The sequence below is a fragment of the Mesocricetus auratus genome, unplaced genomic scaffold (genome assembly GCF_017639785.1).
Source record: "Mesocricetus auratus isolate SY011 unplaced genomic scaffold, BCM_Maur_2.0 Super-Scaffold_4256, whole genome shotgun sequence".
Taxonomy (NCBI): Eukaryota; Metazoa; Chordata; class Mammalia; order Rodentia; family Cricetidae; genus Mesocricetus; species Mesocricetus auratus.
Window position 1 is genome coordinate 55,592,654 of NW_024429182.1, and position 18,115 is coordinate 55,610,768.

At 49.1% G+C, this 18,115-nt stretch overlaps 2 protein-coding genes across 23 annotated transcripts in view; both read left to right on the top strand.

Annotated features, from left to right (window-relative positions):
- Ppfia1 (PTPRF interacting protein alpha 1) overlaps positions 1–4,595 on the top strand; it is an 80,785-nt gene extending 76,190 nt beyond the window's left edge. For 15 of the 17 annotated variants that reach the window (XM_040750702.1, XM_040750705.1, XM_040750713.1 and 12 more), the window contains 3 exons: positions 426–591; positions 2,384–2,454; positions 3,351–4,595. In XM_040750702.1, coding sequence (XP_040606636.1) covers positions 426–591; positions 2,384–2,442 — 225 coding nt within the window. In that variant the 3' untranslated portion in view covers positions 2,443–2,454; positions 3,351–4,595. The remainder of the gene's footprint in view (positions 1–425; positions 592–2,383; positions 2,455–3,350) is intronic. The other 2 variants (XM_040750723.1, XM_040750763.1) reach the window with 1 other exon arrangement.
- A 7,028-nt stretch (positions 4,596–11,623) lies between these two features.
- Cttn (cortactin) overlaps positions 11,624–18,115 on the top strand; it is a 32,802-nt gene continuing 26,310 nt past the window's right edge. For all 6 annotated transcript variants that reach the window (XM_005064121.4, XM_005064122.4, XM_013115223.3 and 3 more), the window contains exons 1-4: positions 11,624–11,709; positions 15,055–15,139; positions 16,941–17,027; positions 17,337–17,410. In XM_005064121.4, the coding sequence (XP_005064178.1) occupies positions 16,941–17,027; positions 17,337–17,410 (161 nt within the window). In that variant the 5' untranslated portion in view covers positions 11,624–11,709; positions 15,055–15,139. The remainder of the gene's footprint in view (positions 11,710–15,054; positions 15,140–16,940; positions 17,028–17,336; positions 17,411–18,115) is intronic.

Below are 18,115 nucleotides of genomic sequence, written 5' to 3' on the forward strand. Positions count from 1 at the left end.
ACATGTCTGATAATTATGTAGTTCAAAACTGTTATTTCCTCCCTCTCAAACCCCACAACATCACACATAAGGATTGTTGTTGTGTCTTGAACAGAATTCTAGTTTGATAAAGAGAACAGAAGCTGTCTCTGAAAAGATTTTGTTGGCTGGGTCCTAGTCTAGACATCCCATTTGTGAGGTCATTCTTGAATGACAAGTGAGGCATGAGAAGGGCCACAGTCCAGGACTGGCCTCAAGTTCTCCATCTGTGGCCAGAGGAGTGTCTCCACAGTCCTTTTCTGCTGCAGAGCTGGACTAGGTAGATAGTTGTGCTGTCAATAGGAAGGTTAGCTATACACAAACCAGAATCCAATCACATCTGAAGAGCACAGATGGTTGGATGCCTCTTTTACTGTCAGTTGGCACTTGTCTCCTTGGTTTGCCAGGACGATGATAAAAGCTTCAGGAGAGCACCTTCATGGAGGAAGAAGTTCAGACCAAAGGATATCCGAGGCCTGGCCTCTGGCTCTGCAGAGACATTGCCTGCCAACTTCCGGGTCACCTCTTCTATGTCATCTCCCTCTATGCAGCCAAAGAAGGTTCAGATGGATGGTATGTGGTGGGCCCTACAACTACCACGTGTGGGGAGTGTGAACACTGGGGCATTGGAGTGAGGCTGCATGCTCAGGTGTATTTGTTGTTCAGTTAACCCTAACTTTGTTTCCTCAAGATTAACCAAAGTAACAGAAACTAAGAAAATCTTCATTTGATTGAAACTTTGACTGTCTTCCATAAGGCTTGGTACTGTCTGTTTTGGGGGCAGGGTGGATCCCATACTGTGAGATCAGACTTGACAGGCAGCACATGTGCACTTGCTGTATGTCACAGTGCTGAACCCTGACCATAGAGCCTGCTCCTGAGACAGAGTCTTACTGTAGTAGCCTAAGGCATCTTCAGATTCACAGTAAGCCTCCTGCCTGGAATTAATAGACATAAGACACAACACCTGGCCCAAGTAAATTATAAGTAGTGCAGTTTCCATCTCTTTCTGCTGTTTGTTAGCCACACATGCCCCTGTTATTCAGGGCAGGGGAAATGGTCTGGAACTAGTTGGGCCTACTAAATGTTCCAGTCAGAAATGGCAGACACAGCTAACAGTGGACCCAAAGCTTCTGGAAGGTGACAAAAGTCAGATGAAGTTTGTCTAGGACCTTGCTGCTAGAGGTCACATGACCTTGAGCAGGCTTGTTCTTGAGCAAGTCCTCGGACTGTGCCATGTGTTCCTGAGGAAGTTGATAATAATGGTATACTTGAAGCAGCCAAACCTGGGCCCTGTCAGGCAGGGCTGTACCTCCTTGCTAATGCAGGTGGTGGGTTAGCTGCTGGTCTGCTGGGATTCTTTCTCTCACTGCACGAACCAGAGACAGGAACATGAGCAAAGCTTCACTGGGCTGAACTCCTGGAAAGCACATGAGGTAGAAAGCTCTGACTGGTTTGGCCATGGTTCAGTACTGTGCTTACAGGGGAAGGTCCAGTCTTTTCTGTTCACAGCAACTTCATGAGAGCCAGTGTGAGCCTCGTGTGCCAGCCTAGCTCTGGCTAAATAGGCACATATAGGCTTTCCTTGTTCTAAACCATACTTCTTGGTCAAGCACTAATGTTCTAAGAGTGGGAGCTTAGAGAAAAGGCAGCCTGGAAAGAGGTGTAGGAGTCTAGGGTGTGGATGTGGCTTTCTCTGCTCTCACATGTGAGAAGGCATCTTCTGGCCACCAGCTGTGCTGAGGTCTTCTTTTGAGGAGAGAAGGTGAGATAGATGCGGTGTACATGGCAAGCACTTCTTAAGTCAGCTGTCCCAGTGGCTGTGAGAACTTAGCTTCCTCTCTGTACACAGACCCATCTTAAGCCATGCTGCAATTTGTTAAATAACAACCAGCATCTCAGCAGTTTCCATGGTTTCTGATGGAAACTGAGTCTGATCATTGGTTTCCTAAGAGAAGCCACTGTCTTGGTCATCCTGCTCTTTCATGGAGCCCCCTGCCTTAGGAGTGTCTTGGGGCTGCAGTTCACCTCTGGGTTCTTGGAGGTGCAGTATTCTGGCAGAAGACCTGTGGTGCAGTCCCGAGAGAAAGATGGCAGTCTCTATTGTAGTTGTCACTCATGTACATAGACGACTATGTTGTGTTTGTGTCGCTTGCCCATTGCTGTTTCTGAGTTAGCTGCCAGTTCCTGGTCCTCTGGATCACCACCTCGCTGACCCTGACTGGCCCCTTCCCCACAGCAGGCTACCCTTTTATCACTTGGGAAGTCTTGTCAGGTGTGGAATGTCTTTTTTGTCCCCTTGTGTGATGTTTAACACTAACTGCATGCTGTGTTTGCACGCTTCCTTCCACGGCTGTGGAAACAGGTAGTGTGTCCGGAGCACAGAGGCTGGACTCTGCCACAGTCAGGACTTACTCCTGCTAGAGCCTCCTGCTGGTGAGTAGAGAGCCACTGCTCCCAGACGTCCCCAGTACAGCACAGGTGGGGCACTTCATGTCCACCTGGCTTTGGCAGCTCTGGACCATGGGAGCCAACCTCAGTTGTTTGGAAACTGAAAGAAAATAGCTCCTGGCTCTTGGTACCACACAGGCGCTGTGGTGGACAGTGGCCATAGAAAGTGAAACATCTTCCTCCCTCTCTTCCTCTTTTCCTCCCTCCCCTCCCTCTCTCCCTCTCCCTGTGTGTATACATGTGTGAGTGCAGGTGCCAGCAGAGTCCAAAAGAGGATATCAGACCCCCTCGAGCTGGAGTTACAGACAATTATGAGCAGCCTGGTGTGGGTGCTGGGAACAGAACTCAGCTCCTCTGCAGGAGCTTCCAGTCTCTTAACTGTTGAGCTGTCTCTCCAGCTCTGCAGACTTAGTTCTCTCACCCTAGGTGTCAGCTGAAGTCATGGAGGGCGGGGGAAGGGTGAGAACAGTCCTCCACACTGCTGTGACTCTTTCAGCTGCTCAAATGTAGCATGCCATGTGTGGCATCTGCTGTGCTGTTTGGTCATCAGGTGGCTGATGGTGTGATACCGTGGCTCAGTCTAGAGACCTGATGTTGAGCCATACAGCTGCATTGCTGAGCTCAGCTGTGTCCAGTGCTCCGGAGCCACTCTTAAGGGTGGGCGCCCCCTAGGCCCAGATCTCCCTCATTTCTCTTTGCTCCTGAGCCCCCTCTTTCCAGGAGTGCTATCCTACTGGGATCTGGGACTGTTGTTGTTAGCTTCTGTTTTTAATTTGTATCATGAGACTTATGCTTCGGGACTGGGCATAGGTGACAGTGGCTGTGGGGTGACCCTGTGTGGGCAGTGTATGCTGAGAGAAAGTATCTGTGCTTGCTTCCAGTTTACCCGCACTACTTCTACAGATGACGACGCTACAGCAGAGACGGTGCAGAGCTTGGTGGAGCCCCATCTGGCAACACTTTTGCTATATGGACCCAAGATATTTTATTACAGAGTTTTTAAACTTGTGGGGGAAAAAAATCACAAATACCATAGAGAAAATATTTTAGAATTGACTGTTTCTTATATTTATGTAAACTTACACTTCCTCATTTATATAGTTACTTACTCTTTCATGTATATCCGGCTATAAATATCCTTTTGAGTCAATTCATGTTCTTATACCTAATTTTAGTCTTTTAAATGAATGTACTGTAATGCTTGTGTGTAAATCTGAGCAAATATAGGGCTTTTGTAAATTATGCATTTACTGTAATTATTCCTGTTTAATTTTTTAATGATGAACCCGACAGAGGAAAGGATTTTGCTACGTTTATGAAGTCATCATGACACAAGCCATGTGCGTTCTCTTCTACCCAGCTCTGCAACAATCACTCTGAAACAAGCAAACTTTATTTCCAGATGTCTTTCTGTCGTGTTTTAATGACTGACCTTAACTGTACTTTTCCTACATGAAATCTCAGCTTCCATTAGGCTTGGGACGGACAGTCAGGACTCTGTGAACAGCCCTTACCCCTGGCCACATCCCTGGCCCTGCTCTGGACATGGGTCGATTATCTTCAGAGGCTGAGCAGGGCCTTGAGCTGGGAGAAGCACTCTCCAGGGCAGGGTGGCTCGTCACCAGCAGACTGAGCAGCTGATAGAGCCTTGCAGCTGCCTTCCTCCTCACTCTTCAAGGACCAATCATGGGGCAGGTGCTCCTTTCCTGACTGGGGCAGAGCAGGTGAAAGCAAGACACCTCAGCGGAGCGGGCAGCCTGCAACTCCAATAAAGGCCTTATTTTTCTTGTGTAAACTGTCTTTTTACATTTATTTGTAAATGTCTTAAAAGTGGACCTAGCTGTACACTCATAGCTGTCTTGGCAGCCTTCTGACTGACTCTGGTGACTCTGGTTAAGCTACAGGGCTCAGGCAGACATGTGCATATTTATTGTGTAGTTTGTGTGGGAGAGGCTTTTATATTTGCTTTCTGCTTTTAATTCATCTGGACAATTGGTTGTTCTGTTTTTCTGTTAATCGTTTGTGACCCTTCTGATTACATAACAAAGTCTGTGCAGTCATCTTCTGAACTGTTTTTATCACAGTGTTATTTATTGCTTTTTTTCAATAAAGTCCCCAGCATTTTCCACTGCCAGTTAACAATGTGACGAGCAAGCGCCGACTGCCTTACGCTCTTCTGAAGGTGGAGAGTAGGAGATGGCACAGGGCTGGAATGATCTGTGGAACCCCAAGACAGAGGTGAGGGATTCAGACAGTGAGGCAGGAGAGAGGTCCCCTAAGTCATCTAAGGCTGGAGGGGGCCCCCATAGCCAACACATACATGCCTCTGTGGGCTGTTCCCATGGCTCCTCAGCTCTGCTACCTTCCTGATAAGGCTCTGTCCTCCTGCCACGGTGTTGTCAGCAGGGATTTGTCTCTTCTGGCTGAGGAGACTTGACTGTGATAGCTTTGGCCCAGGGGACAAAAGGGAAAGGACAGGGCTTCCAGCAGTTAGAGTGTGTGTGCGTGTGTGCATGCGTGCGTGCGTGCTGCCCCACCATTCCCGCACCAACTGTGCTTAGGACTAGAAATGGATGTCTGGGAAGAAAGGGTGGCAATAATGAGGGGCCAGCCTCACGGTGGCCACACCAGACAGCCCCAGAGTCAGTCATTCCCTCACCTCAGGCAGTGCTAGGGCCAGTGCCCACCTGATTGCTCTTTCTGAAAGTTGTGTCCCTTCAAGACCAACTGCCTTCCTGGGACATGTCCTCATGGACATCGATTAGGATCTCCTTGCCCCTCCCTAGCACAGCTGCACTTGCATGCACTGTCTTCTGTTTACAGCCTACCTGCTGACCTGTGCCACAGGCTTACAAACCTTATTTGCTGGAGGCGACTGTAGGGGCCAGGGAGTTGGCTCAGTAGATAAAGTGCTTGCCTTGTGAGCACAAGGACCTGAGTTTAGGGTCCCAGAATCTACATAAAAAGCAGAACATGGTGGTGTGTTTATGTGTAATCCCAGCATTAGGGAGTTGGAGAAGGTAAATTTCCTGGGGCTCGGGTGTCTCAGAGCTTAATGACTGTTTCAGAACTCCCAGGTACACCATCTGGAGAGGTACCTCAGCAATTGAGCACTTCTCTTCTAGAGGACCTAGGTTCAATACCCAGCACCCACACGATAGCTCACAACCATCCAACTCCAGTTCCAGGGGTTCTGATGCCTGCTTCTGGCCTCCTCCAGCACAGACACACAAAATAGTACACAGATATGTATGCAGGCAAAACATTCACTCATTAAAAAGGTTCCTGGGCTCCTTGGTAGTTTTATTGGTGGTGATAATTAAGAGATATTTGAGAAATAAAAGGAGTGATCCTAGCAGTTTCCTTTCCGAGAACACTGCTTGGTGCTGTCTTGCTCTGTGTCACCCTTGCCGAGAATGGGGACTGCAAACATCCCTGGTCTAATTCTGATGGTGCCACACCCATGACCTCTCCCATTACTCAACTACCTTTTGAGTCACCCACAGTAAAGCATACCTGTAATTCCAGGACTAGGGAGGCTGAGCAGAATTGCAGGCTCATGGCCAGCATTGAGCCACAATAGAAATTGTCTCAAAAATAAGACTGAGGAGATAGTCTGTGGGCAAAAGTACTGGCCTAGCCAGATATGGTAGTACACATCTGTAATCCTACTGCAGCTTGATGAGACACAGGAGGCTCCCTGAAATCTTAAGAGGCCAAGAGGTCTGGTGTATGCCACAGAGAACAGCAAAAGACCATGCAAGGATAGAAAATATCCTTTCCAGGGGCTGGGGAGCTGGCTCAGCAGTGAACAGGACCCAAATTTGATTCCCAGCACCCATGTCAGAAAGCTTACAAGCATCTGTAACTCCAGTTTGAGGGATCTTACACCCTCTTCTGACCTCTGAGGGCACCAGCAAACACATGCATCACATCCAAACATACAGGAGTAAACAAAAACAACTGGGCAACACTGAGATAAAACTACCCACAGATTTCTTAGCCTGTTTCCCAGCATATACTTTCAAGGTAATTATGAGTTTGGATCCTCCACACACACCTTTTTTTTTTTTTTTTTTTTTTTTTTTTTGAGACTCTCTATAACCTCTGGCTCTCCTAGAACTCCCTCTTTAGACCAGGCTGGCCTCAAGCTCAGATCTTCCTGCCTCTGCCTCTGCCTCCTAAGTGCTGTACATACAATTTTTCACTACCAGGGTTGGAGAGACGGCTCAGCGGTTAAGATCACTGGCTGCTCTTCCAGAGGACCAGGGTTCAATTCCCAGCAACCACTCACATGGCAGTTTAACAACTGTCTGTAACCAGTTCCAGGGGATCAGACACCCTCACACAGACATACATGCAGGCAGAACATCAATGCACATAAAGTAAAAATAAATTATTAAAAGACTGCAACACATGTTTGCATCCGTAAATATTCCTATAACACATCATAATATTCCACAACATTTTTTTGTTTTGTTTGTTTTTGAGACAGTTTATGTAAACCCAACTGGCCCAGAATTTAGGTAGCCCAGGTTAGCCTTCAATTTAGAGTTAAAAGGTCAGGCACCATACCAGAGTTGTATTTTGTTTGTTCTGGGACAACGTCTTGCTGTGTAGTTCAGGCTGGGCTTGGATTCTAGGCAGTCCTGCCTTTGCCTCCTGAGTGCTTGGTTTATAGACTTACCTGGCATCTAGCTTCAAAAGCCACTATTTCCACCCACGGTTGGTTTTTCTGGCATAGGTGCTGATACATCCTTTCCAGCCTCCCTTTGGCTGGGATGGTGGTGGAGGGGCTCTGGCTTCCTCAACTGCTATAAGAACAAGTCAAAAAAACCTAGCATTTCTGGTGTGTATATGTGTGTTTTAAGACAGGGTCTTTCTACAGACACCAGGCTGTCCTGGAACTTGCTATGTGAATCACACTGGCTTCAAACTCATAGATTCACTTGCCTCTGTTTCTCAAAAAGGAATTAAAGATGTGTGCCACCATTCCTGGACCGGGTAGCACGAGTTCTAATAGGTCTTAATAAAAAAAAAAATACCCAGGTCAGATATCAGGGTGAATGATGAAAAGTCAGAGAAGTAAAGAAGTCAGCCACAAGAAAGACTGGTTTTGTTTTTGGTTTTTTTTTTTCAATTTATTCATTACATATACAGTGTTCTGTCTGCATATATCCCTGCAGGCCAGAAGAGGGCACCAGAACTTATTTATTATGGACGGTTGTGAGCCATCATGTGGTTGCTAGGAACTGAACACAGGATCTATGGAAGAACAGCCCATGCTCTTAACCACTGAGCCATCTCTCCAGCAAGGGTTTTCCTTTCTTGTTTGTTTGTTTGTCTGTTTGAGACAGGGTTTCTCTGTAGCTTTGGAACCTGTCCTGGAACTCACTCTATAAACCAGGCTGGTCTCAAACTCAGAGATCCGCCTGCCTCTGTCTCACGATTGCTAGGATTAAAGGAGTGTATCATCACTGCCTGGCTAACTAGAGAGATTTCTTACCTCTACTGAATCCTCAGACCAGAGGGACTATCCTGTCCCTAGGAATCCTCAGACTGAATGCCATGAGCTTCTGTCTCCTGTCTTATATTCCTCTCTTCGCCCAGCCACATCACTCCTGTCTCCACCTCCCTAGTACTGGGATTAAAGGTGTGAGCTACCCCCGTCTGGCTGTTTCTTTTTTAGATTGGATCAATCTTATGTAGCCCAGGGTGGCTTTGAACTCACAGAGATCCACTTGCCTCTGCCTCCTGAGTTCTGGAATTAAAGGTGTGCACCATCACTGCCTGGCATCTATGGCTAACTAATGTGACTAGTTCTGCACTCTGATCTTCAGGCAAGATTTATTTGTTAGATCACAAACAAAATATCACCACAAGCCTGTGTTTTAGTTTTTTGAAACAGGACTAGCTATGTTGCTCAGGTTGGTCTAGAACTGTCTTTTTCCTGCCTCAATCTTCCCAAGACTAGAGTCAGAGGCCTGCATCACCAAGCCTGGCTTAACAACTTCAGAGGACAAATGGTCCAGGAGCTGACATCAGTGTCACTAGGCTAAAGGCCAGGTATCTTCAGGGTTGACTCCTTTAGAGGTTCAGGAACTTCCGTGCACTGCCTCTCCTTGTTCTCCTGCATTCCAGGACTCCTGATTCCTTCCTGGAATCTGGTTTCACTGGGGCTGTGCCTCGAAGACAGACAGATGCAGACCTGAAAATCTGCATTACTTCCACTTCTCCTTTGAAAAATTTAAATTCTTACTATTTTATTCATTATTGAGTCAAGTAAGATCAATGTGGCTGGGAGATGGCTCTGCTAGTGGTGATTAGAGGGCAAGCTGGAGGGTACAAGTTCAATCCTCAGGACCCACACAAGCCAAATGGTGGTGTGCACTGGGAATCCCAGCACTGGGGAGGTAAAGAGATGAACTATGGGCTGCATAGGTGGATGCATGGCTAGACGGATGGCTGGTTGGGTGGATTGATGGGTGCATTCTTCTTCGACTTCCCAGGAACCACACCATCAAAGAAAACAGTCTCCCTCCTCCAGCAGCCATTAACTGCTGATAGCTCCTTAGCTAATTAGTGATGGGAGACTGTACCTACTCCATTCTGGAATGCTGACTGACTTAACTTGTGCAGGCAACTAGGGCTGTTGTGAGCTTCTGAGTATAGCAGTTTCGTCATGCCCAGAAGATGCTTCACTAGTTCTTCTGACCTCAGGCTTTTAGGAATTATTAAAAGGGGCAAATTAAGAACTAGTTGGCAAATTGTAATTGGCTTTGTTTTGTGACTCTAGAATATAGGAACACTTAACTCTGCCAAGTGGGTAGTTAGTTCATTGGGACAGAGGGGGGAAAAGGCTGTTGTTTGCCTGTTTGGTGGTGGTTTTGAGGTGCTGCACCCCAGTTAGAGAAGAAACCAAGAGACACTTCAAACCACTCATTTTACTAGCATGTGAGTCCTGGGCATTGAACTCAGGTTGTCAGGCACCTTTTCTCATTGAACTAACTGACCTGCACACCTGAGTCTGAGCTGCTCCTTTGTGACAATAAGCAAGAGGGTTTCTTTACAGGACTTGGAAGTGACCTATTTTTGGCCATTACCTCTTCTTAGAGGGGTAAATACATATCTGGTTTTAAGGTGGGCTCTCATGGTGCCCAGACTGAAGCCATCTTCCTGTCTCAACAGCACAGGGACTCAGGCACCCATCGCTGTTCCTGATTTAGACACAAAGCTTGACCTTTCCATGAAACTTAGCTTGAGTGACTCCAGTTTAATTTTTAGCCCCACCTGTTGGGCACAGTTCAGGCCTTTAGTATAAATGGTGTCCTGTAGTTTTTATTCAACAAAATATATGAGATCATGCTTTTATTTTAAAACCAAATACCTGATGCTGAGGAGATGGCTCAGTCGGGGTTTGCTGTGCAGACATAAGGACCCGAGTGTGATACTCAGGACCAAGGTGAAAATGGTGGGTGGAGTGGTGTACACTTGAAATCCCAGCACCAGAGAGGCAGAGGCAGGAGGATTCCTAGGTCTTGGTGGCCAGCTAGCTTAGCCTAACGGGATCTGCAGGCCAGTGAGAGACCCTGTCTCAAAAAAAGTGGGTGACCGTCCTGAGGAAATGCCAGAAGCTGTCCTTTGACCTCTGTATCTGTGCTCACTCTCTTGAATGCACACCTACACATATATACCTGCATACGTGGGTTTTCTGATACATGACATCTCTTTTTCCTCTCTGGTCTACCCTCAGATTTGACAGGTTAGCTTTCTTCTCCCTTGTAGTGCCAGTGTTGGTACCAGGAACTTGTGCATACCATACAAGTACTCTACCACTGAGTTACATCCCTAACCTCCTCTCTCCTCCTCCTGCTCCTGCTCTTCCTTCTGAAGGAGAGAGGAGGGAGGCGAGAGAGAGAGAGAGAGAGAGAGAGAGAGAGAGAGAGAGAGAGAGAGAGAGAGAGAGAGGGAGGGAGGGAGGGAGGGAGGGAGAGACAGAGGAGAGAGGAGAGAGACAGAGACAGAGAGGAGAAAGACAGAGACAGACAGACAGAGAGAGAGAGAGATGGAGGGAGGGAGAGAGAGACAGAGAGAGAGAGAGAGAGAGAGAGAGAGAGAGAGAGAGAGAGAGAGAGAGAGAGAGAGAGAGAGAGAGAGAGAGTTTCCTGGACCAGATTGACCTCTAAATGATAGAGATAGCCAGCTTTGTTATATAGTCCAGGAGCACTTGCCTAGGACAGAGCCAGCCACAGTGGGCTGGCCCTCCTGTGTCAATTAAGACAATCATGTCCACAGAAGAACATGAATAAGACAAGTACTCATTTGAGACCTTTTATAAAAAGGTGATTCTATGCTATGTCAAGTTGGCAGTTAATGCCAACTAGGACAGATGTGTGAGTGGATGGACAGACAGATGGTTGACGGGTGGGTGTATAGGTGGTGTGCTGGTTGGTTTTTGTCAACTTGACATAAACTAAAGTCACCTGGGAAGAGGGAACCTCAGTTAACGAAATACCTCCACCAGATTGGCCTGTAGGCAAGTCTGTGGGGACATTTTCTTGGTTAGCGATTGCTGTGGAAGCACCCAGCCCACTGGGGGTGGGGAGTGCCACTCCTGAGTAGGTGATCCTAGGATGTGTAAGAAAACAGACTGATTAAGCCAGTAAGAAGCACTTCTCCATGGTCTCTGATTTAGTTCCTGCCCTGCCTGAGTTCCTGTCCTGACTTCCCTCAGTGAAGAATTTATGAGCCAAATAAGCCTTTTTCCTCTCCAAGTTTCTTTTAGTTAGTATTTTGTTTGTTGTTTTTGTTTTTCTAAATCACAGCAATAAGAACCCTAACTAAGATGTGGATAGGTGGAGGAATGGATGAACAGATTGGTGGATGGGTGGGTAGGTGATTGACAGGCGAGTTGATGATGCTGTGCAGATGTGTGCAGATGCGTGTATGGGTGGAGAGCTGCACGGGGGTGGATGAGTGGATGCATGGCTGAGAGGTTGATGGAGGATGAATGTGTTGGACAGGGCATGCAGGGGTTTCTAAGTCGGAATCCCAGCAGCCTCTGTCTGAGGCCTGTATGCAGGATCCGGGAGCAGGGATAGGAACGTGGGGCGGGGCCTGCCTGGGACGGGGCGGGGTCTCTCGTGGCCCCGGATGCAGCCCCGCCCCCGCGGAACCGGAAGTGAGCGGGCTCTGGGAGCGGTGGGGCGCGGCGGGAGCCTGGTGGACCTGGCTGGCGCGGTGAGCGGGGGATGGGCGTCCTAGAGAGCTGCGGAAGGGGCGAGAGGGGGGTGGGATGGGTTGTCAGGGTGCAGGATCTGGACAGGGGGTCAGGGTGTGGGGCCGGGACTGGATGTCGGGGCCGGGAACCTGGAGGGATCGGGGTGTGGGGCAGAAATTGGAGCCCAGAGGTGCAGGGCCAGGATCCAGGGATCTGGGCCTCAGTGTGTAGGGTTGGGATCCGGGAGCCAGGGTTCAAGGCCAGGACGAGGTGTTCGCGCTGTGGCTTGGGTTCCGGGGCCGGGATCGGGGTTCTGGGCTCCGGGGTGCAGAGCTAGGATCAGGGTTGGGGTTCAAAACCAAGACCGGGGTGTCGTGGCTTGGAGCCGGAATCAGGGGGTTGGGGTACGGGGCTGGGATCTGGGGGTCGGGGTGCAAGGCCAGGATTGGAAACTCGAAGTCCCGAAGACCCGGGTTGCAAAGTCTGGATGGGGGTCGTCCGGGCCCCAGGTGTGGGGTGGGGATTGGGGGTTTTCGGACTCCGGTACTGGGTTGTCTGGCTATCCGTGGAGTAGCCAGGGTGCTGAGCGGTCCGGGATCTGAGGGGGCGGGGCCAGGACGCTGGCTCTAGGATTCCTGGGCATAAAGGAAGGGGTGGGGTTCCAGGGCAGGATCCCAGGATCTGGGGGTGAGGTGCGAAACTGGCTTGAGTCAGAGTGCATGTTAGGGGTACTAGGACCGAGGGAAGGAATGGAGACCTGAGGACAAGGAGAAGCTGGTGGGGGTGAGGAGACTTTGGTTCTAGAATCTAGTGGAATGGTGAGGGCCTGGGGGAAGTTGTTGGGCCCGAGGAGCCTGGAGTTCCAGAACCCAGTGAAATTATGAGTGTCTGAGGGCTTATGGGAAGTTGGCAGACTGGGCAGCTAGTGTTCCAGGGCCTAGGAGGATTGGGGTCCAGCCCTCTGGACTGGGCTGTGAGGCCAGTATCAGGGAACTGGCCTGGACACCTGAGAAGTTTGCAATGGGGTCAGTGGAAATCCAAGCTTTTAGCTTGCATCCTGGAGTTAGGGAGCCAGGAAATCAGCAGCCCCTTCTCCTGGGTGTGTGTCCAGTCACTGCGGAGGTGCTTGGGCCTGGTCTGTTTCCCTGTTTTCTCTTGGTCTGTGTGAGGGGTGGGGTTCTCCAGCCAGAGAGAAGGAATTCCATTTTGTACCCAGTGAAGTGAGACTTCAGCCCTTCCTAGTTGTTTGACCTGGTTGCCCTGGGCCTCGTCAGGGCAGGTCCTCACCATCCAGTAGGCCCCCACAGTCAGTGCAGACATCCCCCTCATCCACCAGGGGCCAGGCCACTGTGGATCTGAAGGCCCGCCTCAGGATCTGTGGCTCGCCCAGAGTGAGTCACCAGTTCAGGCCCTGAGTCAACACTGCTTCTCTATTTGGCTGGAGAAGGTTTTCACCAGAAATTCGGAAGAGGGAGAAGCAGCCTTAAGTGGGAACTTCAGACATAGGAGAATACAGAGCTGGGGTTGAAGAACTGATTCTAGTACTAGCTCCCCAGTAACTAGAAATGGAGCCTTTACTAGAGTACCTTCCCCCGTAGAGCCTTTTCCCTGGTGCTTCCTCTTCTGCTGGCATTGAACCCTGGGCCTTGCTAGACACCTTCTCTATCCAGCTCCATCCTCAGTCCTAGAGCTGACCTCTAATTGAGGCATTGTGAAGTGGTACCTCTAACACCTTGTAAATTCCAGGGACTGTTATTGGCCCTTCAGAGCTTTGGCCTGTTATTTGGGAAAGCACCTGGTGTAACTCAGCCTCATCCTAGTGCCCTTTACCTCTTTGTGTCCCTGTTCTTTGTCCTGGGCGTGGTGGTGGTGCACTCTCTCTGTGCACTGCCTTGCAGGCCTCAGTAGGCATTGGTAGTGGGTGGTTGGTTTCTCCGCAACTACTCCTGGCCCTAGCCACCTTCCTGTTATCTTTGCTCTGCTGTGCTGTAGGTATCTTCAGGTTCAGGGCCTCAGGATGGTGGATTTCTTCATCCTGTAACTGGGTCTATTGATTAGTAAGATATATATATATATTCAGGATATATATATATATTCTGAAACCATTGTTTGAAAACCACTTTCTTCTTCCACAGGTCATCTTGTCACTTGTTTGTTTCTTGGCGGGTCTCATTCAGTAGCCTGGTTAGCCTTAAACTCTCCATCCTTTTGCCTCGGCCCCCTGAGTGCTGGGTCCAAGTTGTAAGCTCTTGTCTTTTTTTTTTTTTTTAAAGAGGACTTAGTGGATAAAGGGCACTTGCCAGTGAACCTGACAACCTGAGTTCAGTCCCTGTGAGCCAGGAGAGATTCAAGTTATCTTCCTTTCATAAGCATGCCATGGCACATGTGTTGCTACACACACACACACACACACACACACACACACACACACACACACACACACACACACGGCACACGATTCTACCCAGTGTATCTGTTTTATTTTTATGTCCTTCCTTGTGTTCTTGTTGTAACACCTGAGAAGTTATCAGCAAATTCCAGTCAGAACCATCATATTCATTTCAGTGATTTCATGTGTTTGAGGCAGGGTACAAATGCCTTATTTAGATTAAAAAGTAGTACAAGTTTATTTTTCGATTGGTTGTTTTTATGACTATAAAACTGAGAACACTGAGTGTGTGACTGGGGACGTAGCTTGGTGGCAGTGTTGAGTGTGAGTGAGACCCTGGGTATTGCCTTTGTATTGTCTCTCACTGGCTGCATATCTGTCTTTGCACATGGATTCTGGGCTCAAACTCAGATCATCAGGCCTCTGCAGCAAGCACCTTTATCTGCTGAGCCGTGACAGTGTTTGTTGGTGTGTGTGTGTGTGTGTTAGAGTCTCATGTAGCCCAGGAAATCACATGTGTACTCCTTTGTGTGGGGTCATCAGTTTGGCTTTTTGAAACAAGCTCTCCTGTGATTTGGGCTGGCCTGGCTCTCTGCCGTAGGTGGGGTCACAGGCATGTGCCACCATGTCGGGCTTCTGTTACTGTTTATAAACACAGTGACAGAGTTTCATTGCCTTCTACCTTCATAAGTTAGAGTGGACCAGAAGTGAAACATCTCAGCTTTACATCGAGCAGGGCTCATGCTGGCCACAGAGTTTCCAGTTGCATGTGGGGACATGTGGGGCTTTGAATCTGCTGGGTCCTCTGGTTCCTGTGGGCTGAGACCTCTGATTAGTGAGAGGCCAGTTTTCCTGTCTGCTGATGCCATATGTACCATTTGTTGGAGACTCCGAGGTTCTCTAAAAGTGTCTCGCATGGGGGTGTTGCCCAGAGAACCTGGCACAGACGTTCTGAGGCTCTGTCTTCTCTTCACAGGTGTTCACAAATCATCGCAGATGCCCGCACATTTCTCCTTGGATTCAGATAGACTGTGAGCTGCCTCTCCCAGCAAAAAAGAAAGGTGTGTGTCTTGTGAAGGCTCCAGTGTGCTTTCTCCTGGGTCAGGTGTTGGTAGGGTTCTCTTCCTGACCATGCAGAAAGAGACTTGGGGTAGGGGGATAGGGAAGACAAAAAAACCTTTTCAAAGAAATCTCATTCCAGGGACCGCGAAGATGGCTCAGTGGGTAAAATGCTTGCCATACAAGCATAAGGACTTGAGCTTGAATCCCCAGCACCCAAGTAAAAGCTGGACACGGGGCACACATCTGCGAAGTGCTGGGAGAAGCAACAGGCAGATCCCTGGGGTCTGCTGGCCAGCTAGCCTAGTCAGTTGTCGAGTTCTGGGTTCACTGAAGAGACACTGTCCCAAAAATGAGGGGGAGGGCTGGCGAATAGGCTCAGTGGGTAAGCGCTTGCTGCCAAGCCTGATTGAACACAATCCCTGGGTCCTATAGGGTGGAAGGAGAGGACCACGTGTGCTGCATCGTGTCTCTTGATGTTCTCTAAGACCCTGTCAAGGGCTGGGGAGGTGACTCAGTGGTTAAAGCATTCACCACAAAGTGTGAGGCTCCCCGGAACCCTGTGTAAGTGACAGGAAGGCAGAGGTAGGAGATCCCCCAAACCGGCTGCTGAGAAGAGCCTTATCAGTGAGCTTTGGGTGTGAGAGACCCTGTGAGTGAATAAGGTGGCAGAGTGATGGAGGACACACATGTGTACTCACCAAAAAAGATGGAAAAATGAAAAAAATTGTCAAAAGTAGGTCGTATTTGGAATGTTCTTGCCCACAGGGTTTGACGTTCTACTAGCAACCTCTGCTATGAGGGAGGCTGTGCTCCCCAGTAGATGGCAAATCTGCCCTCTCCTAAGCTGCTGGAGGCAGTAATTGGATTGATTGTCTAGATTAAGACAGGCATCATACTTCCAGGAGTTCCTTGAACTCAAAATAATCTTTTTAGATTGTGATAAAATAAACATTGCGTGACATTTGCCATGAGTGACAGTTAGGGCATACCGGAGTTGCATGCTCCTGGTGATGCTGCCTCTGGAGTGCAGCCACCCCGAAGGCTGATCGTGGTGAGGTCCTCATTGATGGAGAATGTGTACACCCCACTTGGTTGAAATAGGGCTTCACTCAGACTCAGTAGCCCAGCCTGGTCTGGCCTTAAACTTATATCAATCCTCCTGCCTCAGCCTATCTAATATTCAGCTTATAGGTGTGAGCCATCACACCTGTCTTTCATCTTTATATTTTAGGTGTACAGGTGTTTTGCCTGTGTGTGTGTGTGTGTGTGTGTGTGTGTGTGTGTGTGTGTGCGCGCGCGCGTGCGCACCACATGTATGCATTGCCTGTGGAGGCCAGAAGGAGTCAGATCCCCTGGGGCTGGAGGTACAGACAGTTGCGAGCTGCCAAGTAGGTGCTGAGACTGAACCTAGGTTTCTAGAAGAACAAGTGCTCTTAACCTCTGAGCCATCTCTCCAATCCCAACCTTGTTTCTTTGAGTCAGGGTTCTTATTGGTCTGGAACTCACTAATTAGGCTAGCCTGGTCAGTGAGCCCCATGGGTCCTCCCATCTCTACCTCCCCAGCACTGGGTTTACCCCATCACATCCAGATTTTTTTACATGGATGCCAAGGGAAGCATTGGGTGGCGCTATCTACCCACCCCACCTCCAAGACTCTTAATACGAAGCTTTGATTCTTTCAGATGTCCTTGAGTTCAGCGACTGCCCTCTGGGAGGTTTGGGTCAGGGCTCCTCTGGGGAGTCAGGGCTCCTCTGGGGTCCTGGGCCACCCTCCCATGTGATTCTTTGCTGCTCTTGCAGATGTGGAAAGCTTCCGCAGGCCATGCTGTGTCTATCACCCAGGACGATGGGGGTGCCGATGACTGGGAGACTGACCCTGATTTTGTGGTAGGAGTCCCCAGCTCTGCCTTTCTGGGTGTTTGCCTCTGAGGTTCCCAGCCTGGGCCCACACTGAGCCGGTTAATTTCCTCCAGGATGTGGGTGAACAAGTTAGGCCTTGGTGTACTGGTTAGCGTGTGGGATGTGCTAACTGGGCACAGGATAAATGAACTAGAGTTCTGGGTGTGCTAGTTAGGTCTCAAGGCATACTAGTTAGGGCATGGGATGTACTACTTCTCCATGGTGGGGATATACTAGTTAGAATATGGGTTGTTCTAAAGTTAGGGTATAGGGTGTGCTAGTTACTTCTCTTTGCAGAATGATGTGAGTGAAAAGGAACAAAGATGGGGCGCCAAAACCGTGCAGGGATCGGGGCACCAGGAACACATCAAGTAAGTACCTGTGGCACCCACTTTTCCACATGCCCCCCTTTGTAGGGTGAGTTGATGAGAATGACCTCGTGCTCCAGGTGATGATCATTAGAGGGGCTCGTGTGTCTGTCATCCTCAGGTCTCAGGTGTGCACAAATGATGGGTGGGAAGCCTAGTTTCTGTAAACCGTGTTTTCCAGCACAGAACACAGTAGAATGAGCTGTTTGCTCTAAGTGGCAGCTTAGGAGGGTGCGAGATGGCTTTGAGTAACCCCAGCCATCTCCTTCATTTGGGTCATTGCTGCAAGTTGTCATGAATTATGAAATTTAGCAGTTGGCCCTGGGAGCCTAGCTTCATGCGTTGAAGAAGCTGAGATTAGAGTGTGGAATGGGCATTGCCTTGGAGTCTGACCCCGAACCTACAGCAACTCGCATTCTTTTTTTTTTTTTTTTTTTTTTTTTTTTTGGTTTTTCGAGACAGGGTTTCTCTGTAGCTTTGGAGGCTGTCCTGGAACTCACTTTGTAGACCAGGCTGGCCTCGAGCTCACAGAGCTCCGCCTGCCTCTGCCTCCCGAGTGCTGGGATTAAAGGCATGCGCCACCAACGCCCGGGAGCAACTCGCATTCTTGCCAGGAAGGGTGGACAGGCCCTCTGCAGACACCAGATGCTGTTTTAGGCCCCACAGGGTTCAGAATACATTTTCTTTGGTATTTTGGCTACTGTGTCT